Here is an 8,199-nt window from a genome sequence, read left to right on the forward strand (position 1 = left end):
GCAGCTGTAACAAGTCACCATAAACTTGGTAGCTTGAATCATCATATTTATTCTCATAGTCCTGGAGGCTAGAAGTTCACTATCAGTTTCACAGAAAGGTATGCAGTGTCATGATCCAGCACAGACTCTAAGGGAGAATTTGCTCCTTGCCTCTTCCAGTTTCTGGTGGCTACTGGCATTTCTTCACTGTGGATATCACTCTAATCACTGCCTCTGTGGTCATAGTGCCACCTCCTTTAATGCATGGTGGTATTTTCCTTTATTGCTCTAATAAGGATAATTGTGATATAGTTAGGACTTAGCCAGTTCTCAGATTATATAACCTCTCCATCTCAAGAGACTTCAATTAATCACATTTTATCTTCTGCCATAGAAGAAAATACTTCCAGCATCCAGGGATTAAGACATGGGTATCTCCTGGGAAGCTGGAATTCAGTCTGTCACACACAGTTCCTTAAGTATTTGAAATCACTTTTGGCTAGAGAAAGAGGGACTGAAAGTCACATGTTTCTTTAGAGATCAAAGTGGAAAGCAACACTGTGAGACAATAATAAATAAAATGCTCTTCAGTAAACAAACAGAAAAATCTTAAGAAAGAAAAATAAATTTTCATAAGTGGATTTTCAAGATTTCTAGGAAACAGGCTGAGAGATTTAAAAAAAATACAGGCATGCTTCATAGACTTTAGACAGTCATTCTAGACTAGACACTAAAAAGCCAATGCTTGAAAGAATTGCTATATTTATATATTGGGTAATGGACACTCAAATGCATGATACATCACATGTCTGGAGGGCTTGGCTGGGCCATTCAGTTGTGGTGGTACCCAGATTAGAGAGACCCTGAGAAGGCAGTAGACACCAAAAAGAAAATGAGAAGGCAGAACTAGGCTAATCCACAGAGGCAGGGCAAGATAACAGGCACAAATAGCTTGGCAGCTGTGGTTGGGAGCTCTAGATTGGGGTTCAGGGACAGGACTTTGTCACTGGAAAGGGATCCTAGTTCCCAACATAGTGTAATAAGTAACTAGGAGAGGAATTTAGGCCTTAGGGCCCAAGTGATTGGGCTGGGGACTTAGTTCAATGGCAGGGAACTTGCCTAATATATGTGAGGTCTTAGGTTTGAGCCCTAGCACTGCAAAGAAAAAAAAAGGAACAAGGAAATTACAAGTATTGGAGTTCAATCAACATTGAGCTGGATAAGCAACAAAGATGACTCCTGTGGAATTCTAGAATGCTCAGCTAGAAGATAAGTGCTACTTCCTAGAGACCAGAAACTCAGGCAGACGTTTAAGTAGGAAGTCTGACAAACCTATGTAATTCTGATGGAAAAAGGGAAAAATAACAGTCCTGTGTATGAATTTATAATGCCGTTCAAGACATAAAGAAGTCATTACTGATAATGAGAAGAAAAACAATTTAATACGCAGTGTAACTAAATTCATGTAATACATATCTCCTCACATGATAGAAATTGCTAACTAGTTAGGAAAAACTAACAAATATGATGTGTGAGACAGTTTGGTACAGTGGTAAAGCATACAGATTCTGTAGCCAGACTCCCTGGTTCAAACACTGGCAAAACATGGCAATGTTTTCAATTTAGCAAATTACAGCCAGTTGTGAATGAATATCCAGGGAAACTAGATACATGAATTCTAGACTCAAATCCTTACCCTCAAATACTTTCCTTGGGAAAAAGGATCAAACTTTCAAAGTCTCTAGTTGAAGATCTGCAAAATTGAGTGTTGAGGTTTAAGATCCCCTATATGTAAACATTAAAGTTTTGCAAATCCTCATGTTTGTCAAAAAGTACCCAGACTCCTTACTATACAGTTTGAACAACTTTGAGAATCACTGTGTAATCTTAGTCTGTATAGCAATCCTTATCAAATTTTATTATTCCCATTTTGGAGATGAAAATGGAGGCCTAGCAAATTTGAAAAACTTAAAATCACATGGCTACATAAATGATGACGTTGGGATTTTGGTTCTTCCAGTTCTAAAGATGTGTATTTTTCTCCTTTTTTTTGCATGTTATTCTGACTTTAGACTTGATTTTTGTAGAGTAGGCCAAGATCACACACATTCAATATCTTATGTATTTACCCATATAGATCTCACTTTGATATTTCTATGTCTTTACTTTGAGCTGTCATTTGTTCATTTCTCTCCTATTTTAGCACTCCCTTTCCTTGTTATTTATGGTGTTGTTAGACCATATGGGCTAACTCCTATTTCTTACTCCTGTTAAATGTCTCCTTCATATCTGTTTTCTAGCAGTAACTCTTGACTTTTACTTGAAATGATATTATACACCTTACAATAAAAAATCAAATACACACAAAATTAAAATACACATTAAAATTACAATGAACAACAGCTGGGTGCTGTGGTGTATGCCTGTAACCTCAGCAACTGTGTAAGGGACACCAAGGCAGGAGGACTGCAAATTTGATGCAGCCTGGACAACTTAGTGAGTCTTGTCTAAGATTAAAATTAAAAAGAGTGGGCTAGAGAGTACCTGCTTAGCATGCAAGAAGGCCCTGGGTTCAATCCCAAGTACTAAAAAACAAACAAACAAAAAAAGAGGGCTGGGGATGTGGCTCAAGTAGTAGCATGTTCGCCTGGCATGCGCGCAGCGCTGGGTTCGATCCTCAGCACCACATACAAATAAAATAAAGATGTTGTGTCTGCCGAAAACTAAACAATAAATATTAAAAAAAAAAACTTTTTTTTTTTAAAAAAGGGAGTATCATGTATATTCAATAGCAAAATAGTTTCCACAAATAGATACTAATTTAAGCTCTTTTTGAGTTAATGGTTATTCATTTGTTTTAAACGTTCATCAATATTACTTAATTTTTCTCATGAAAAAAAAAAAAAAAGAGGATGAAACAGACCAAAGAAGAAAAACTCCAGTTATTTTTCATTTTCTTTTATATTTAGGTCTTTATGAGACAAGGAAATAAATTTTCATGTCTAAACACTGAAACCTAAATCGTTAACTAAATTGTTACTCTTACAATCACTATCTCTAAATGAATATTTGAAAGGAAAGCAGCATTTAATATTTAGCTTCTAGAATACAGAAATGTCTCAGAAACTGTGGACACCAGTGTATGAATATTTGAGGTAATATCTGTGTAATTTGTAGCTCTCACAAACATAAAAAACACTGCTTTTTGGATATGTTATACATTAACTTTTTAAGTCAAAAATTCCACATTGTAAAATAAGTTCAGTCCAATGCTATGACAGTTAATGCAAACAGTTGTAATCTCTATTAATAGATGATTTTGAAAAGGTAGAATTCTTTTTTTTTTTGAACCAGGGATTGAACCTAGGGGCATTTAACCACTGAGCCACAATCCCAGTCCTTTTTTATATTTTATTTAGATACAGGGTCTCACTGAGTTACTTAGGGCCTTGCTAAATTACTGAGATTGACCTTGAACTCATGCTTCTCTAGCCTCAGCCTCCAGAGCTGGGATTACAGGCATGTGCCATGATGCTAAGTGAAAAGGTGGAATTCATAACAATTTTTGTGTTACTAACACAAATGTCAATTAAAAAACAGTATGACAGGTGCAAAAGTGCAGCTGTTGACAAAAATATATCAATAGTCTTATTTGAGTAAACCATAGTAAGATCAAGCTTAAAAAAACATTGTCATTGTTTTCACTGTTGTTGGTGACTCTTCTCTATAAATACAGTGGTTAATATTTATCATTTATCCTTATTTAAATTTCCTATGAATAAATTTTCCAATACTGAATACTATTTTCAAACACATCATTATCAGCAACTGATTAAATAGATTATGACTGAAAACTCATCAAAGCTTTCAAGGCTATTGATAGTTTCATGCAACTTTAAAACGTCTAAATTTGGAAGTAACTGGCTAATCAATGAACCTTTTATTGGTAAAGAGCCACCATTGCACCAAAGTCTATCAATATGTAAATATGGGTTTTAACATGCTTATATATTTTTTAAAGAGCTGGAATATACTCTTTGTAATATATTTGAAACATTATCAAATATTTTGAAAATTTCACTACTACCTAGTCTATGTGTGGCATTTAAAAAACACTATTAGCCAGTCATAGTACATTTTTCTAAATTGAATTTTAAATTTTCTAGTGGCTACCATGATAACAAATTTATTATCTTGACACGGTGTATCAGAATCTTCTTCCATGAAGTTCACAGACCTTTCTTATTGTCTCTTTCTAAATGATTCTATAAGAAAAAAGATAACATAGTAAAGAGAAACAGATTCACAGCAAAAATATCTAAAAAAACTCTTTCTGTGTATAACAATTAATTATACAACTAATCATGTGTGAAAAATGAATTAGGAAAGTCTCAAATTATAAAAACTATAAAATTTTAGTTTTGCTTGAAAAACTTTACAGGGCCAAAATAATACCCTTGGATAAGTTCATTTTTTTTCAATTTCTTAATCTATTTTGCTTTTGTTTCACAGGTGACCCAGGAAAACAAAATTTTTAAAATTCCCCTACAGTAAACCCAATTAAGATTTTTGGCAAGGAAAGAATGAGGGGAAGCAAAAACCCAGTAGGAATGGCTTTTCTTTTTTGTCTTTCTCAAATTAGAACTGGCTTCACAAATTATGCTTTCCTGATCATGTTATAAAGATGACTATAATATGTCACTTAAAACTGAAGGAAAATGGCAGAGAAATTAACCTTAAGAGATCACTTGAAATCTCTTAAGAGGAACTGCAGAGTATTATTACTTGTACACAAAACTCTTGTTCAGTTTGAGCATTAATGCTTTCAGAGCAACTTAAATAACATTAACAATCAAAAAGACGATGGGATTAGAGGAGGTATCTTGAATAATAACATACCACTTTTACACAGTTATTTATACCTAACTATTTTAGATAAAAAATCACAGCTTTAGCTATTAAGGACAAGTCCTTTAAGCAAATGGTGATTTTTCCAAAATGAAATTTAAAAACTGTCAAGTGCTAATGGGTTTGTGCTGCCAAAAATCCCTAATCAGTTCTTTTTCTTTTCTAAGAAGAAAGTCAGGGCAAATAGGGAAAGTAAAGATTACATGTTTTGAAGGAACTGTATTCTAATATTTACTTAGTGCCTATATAAGGGACAGGAACCAGATGGGAAAATCCAAATGGATTTAAAAGATGCAAAATGAGATTTGATTGTGGAAAAGAAACCAGGTTTCCCTTATTTTTATTTTGTTTCTTTAATATTTTAATTATCCTTTATATTATGCTTGTTTCATTTGAACACCTCAATTATGTAAAATTAAGAAACTCGTAAGTTTTCCAGAGAATCTTGGAATATAATTCAATTACTAAAGTTGGTTTTTGACAACAGAAAATATTCATGAGGTTAAACTCATAAGGTATATTTCTTATTTAAGTAATGGAGTTAGTTGAGGTACATGGATGTCTGATAATTTACCTGAGGGTTATAGAAGCTGGTTTTTTTTTTTCCCAACCCTTTGAACAGAGATATTTATTATTGGGAGCTGGTTTCACATGTGATGAGAATAGTTGTACCAAATATTGAGGTAAGGCACTTCAAAGATTAGCAACAGCAAAAATCCACCACTATTCCTTGGGCTGAAGAGACAAAGGAGGATATGGTTAAGGGGCTCAAGACTGAGGGCCAGCAGGTAGAACTGGAACTATTGCCCAGTGGGGAACTGGAACCATGGAGGAGGGAATTAGAGCCATGAAGGAGATGATACCCAAAGGAAGTGGGTAGGGGGAGGAGTTCTTGGTTTTCTTTTTCCTCTTGCTTTTAGCCTGGGAAATTATCTCTCTGAGACATGGAGTAGAGCAGCAATGGGAAGAGAATGGATCAAGAACACATAGTCTAATCAATGACCAGCAAAGGCCAAAGAACCTGGTTAATAATGAAAGTTTTAGAGAAAGATTTTCTGACTTTGAATCCCAGCATTAAATCTATCACCTTCTCGTTTACTTTGGGTGAATTATATAACACTTCTGGTTCTTGTTTGTCCACAAAAATGTGGGTATTAATATATTTTAACTTACTGAGTTGCCATGGGGGAGTAAGCATATATGAAGCCAAGTGTTATATCTATTGCACATTCTCAGTAAATGTAATCTATTAAGAATTTAAAAAAATGAGATACAAGTAGAAATTAGATTAAGGCCTAAAGATGCTATCAAACAAGGCCCAACTCCCAGACTGGTACTTGGTATATCTAGGAAGGGGTCCTTTTCCAAAGAAATGGATATTAACTATTTTGGGGGGAAAGAATTACTCAGAAAATCTTTCTACATATTTTGCCAAGAATACAGAAGTTCCAAGCTGAAAGTAGTTTTTTTTTTTGGGGGGGGGGCACGGGGAGTACCAGGATTGAACTCAGGGGCANAGGGAGGTGGACAGGTTGGGGAAATCTTACTGTTATATATTCTTTAGGGATTAAAAGAGTAGCCCTTTGCTATTGCTGTTACTACAATGGAGACATTGAGCAATGAATGCTGTTTATAAGAAATTGAGGGTATGTCCTGTTTTTCTTTTCTCCATTCAATGGTCTAAGCATTTTTCAGACCCTGGTCAAGTCCACAGATATTGAAATATCCTGGTTGAGGACACCTTGAATTCACAGGAGGGAAAAAAAAAATGTAGGTACAAGGCCTTTGAAATGACTTCTCCACTTCCCATGGTGGATCTTGATTTCATGGAGTAATTCTTATCATGCCCTCAGGAGGTAAGCAATTTCACAAACTGTACTATAATGAGGGGAAGGGCAGTCTTGATGGAAATCTAACTATCTACTCCAAACCTATTTGAACTGAGCCCTTAGTGTCCTGGGACTGGGACACACAGGATATCTACCCTTCTCTAGGCTGCCCAGTCTTCTTATTGTTCTTGTCAAAATAGGCTAGTTGAATCAAACATGCAAACCAACTGGGAATGCCAGATTACAAACATGCTTTGGAATGCTTCTTAACTAACCCAAGACCAAAGTGTATGGTTGAGAATAAGATATTCTTCAGTAAAAAGAAAGTGAATCTCAGAGAGATAATATAATCTCCAAAAATCGAAAAGCTAATATAATACTAAGGTATTCTAGGTATATTTTTATATATATATATATATATATATATAATATAGGTATTCCAGGTCTCTGACTCCAAAGTCTATTAAGTATAGTGTCTCTGGAGTGGTCTCTTTCACATATGATCAAAGTATGGTTAGGAAATCACTTCAGGTTATTGCATGGCAACTAAAGAGAGGGACAAAGATAAGCCCAATATGGATGAATGTTTGGAAATAACTCTATAAAGGGGCATAATGTCTGCAAAAGGGTAGAGATGGAAAACCTATGGCTTAGATCTGACTATGACTTTAACAACAGAGAGATGTTTTTTCCTCCTATTTCCATTGTTCGAATCAACTGTACAGGCAAATCATGTTATGTATTTTGAATGCCACAGTCTTTTGTCCTAAGGTATCTAGAATACTTGGGACATTTGGCCTCACTTTGGCAGAAATACTGCAAACATTCCACAGTGAAACTCCAGATTTTCCAGAGCCAGTATATTTTTCAATGCTGAATTTTTTCTGCCTCAATTTTTTCACCTAACATTTCATCCAAATTGAGATATTAAGTTACATGTCAACATTTTTTATGTGATGACTACCTTGTATTTTGCTGCAATGTCCTAATCTTCACCCTCTAGGTAAATCTGCCTTCTTCAATCATTTAATAAAGCCTGGATTAAGTAACTCATTTTAAATTTAGAAGGACAAATATTGATTACTATTTCAAAAAATTTAGGTGAAGTGTATGTTACCCACCTGAAGTTCTGAGTGCTCTTTCAGGAGTCGATCATATTCTTTTGAAAGTCTCTCTGACTGTGTCTTCATTGTCATCACATCACTCTGTGCCTTAAAAAGGGCTAGAAAATATCAAATAGAATTTTATTTTCAAAGAATTTGAAATTTACAGAAGAGCTGCAAGACTTATATAGAGAATTTGTATAGTCTTTACTCAAATTTACCAGTTGTTAATGTTGTACTACATAGGTTATCATTTTCTCTCTTTGTCTTTCTCTTTCTTTCTTTTTTTTTTTTTTTTTTGATGGTAGTGGGAATTGAATCCAGGGGTGCTTTACTACTAAGCCACAATCCAAGTAGTTTTTTTTTTTTTTTTTTTTTTT

General features: G+C 34.6%; 1 protein-coding gene across 3 annotated transcripts in view; it reads right to left on the minus strand.

Moving 5' to 3' along the window:
- Positions 1-1,399: 1,399 nt before the first annotated feature.
- Bcap29 (B cell receptor associated protein 29) overlaps positions 1,400-8,199 on the minus strand; it is a 48,056-nt gene continuing 41,256 nt past the window's right edge. For all 3 annotated transcript variants that reach the window (XM_048786112.1, XM_015488338.2, XM_048786111.1), the window contains 2 exons: positions 7,838-7,938; positions 1,400-4,244 (listed from right to left, as the gene is read on the minus strand). In XM_048786112.1, coding sequence (XP_048642069.1) covers positions 4,209-4,244; positions 7,838-7,938 — 137 coding nt within the window. In that variant the 3' untranslated portion in view covers positions 1,400-4,208. The remainder of the gene's footprint in view (positions 4,245-7,837; positions 7,939-8,199) is intronic.

The sequence above is a fragment of the Marmota marmota genome, unplaced genomic scaffold (genome assembly GCF_001458135.2).
Source record: "Marmota marmota marmota unplaced genomic scaffold, marMar, whole genome shotgun sequence".
Classification (NCBI taxonomy): domain Eukaryota; kingdom Metazoa; phylum Chordata; class Mammalia; order Rodentia; family Sciuridae; genus Marmota; species Marmota marmota.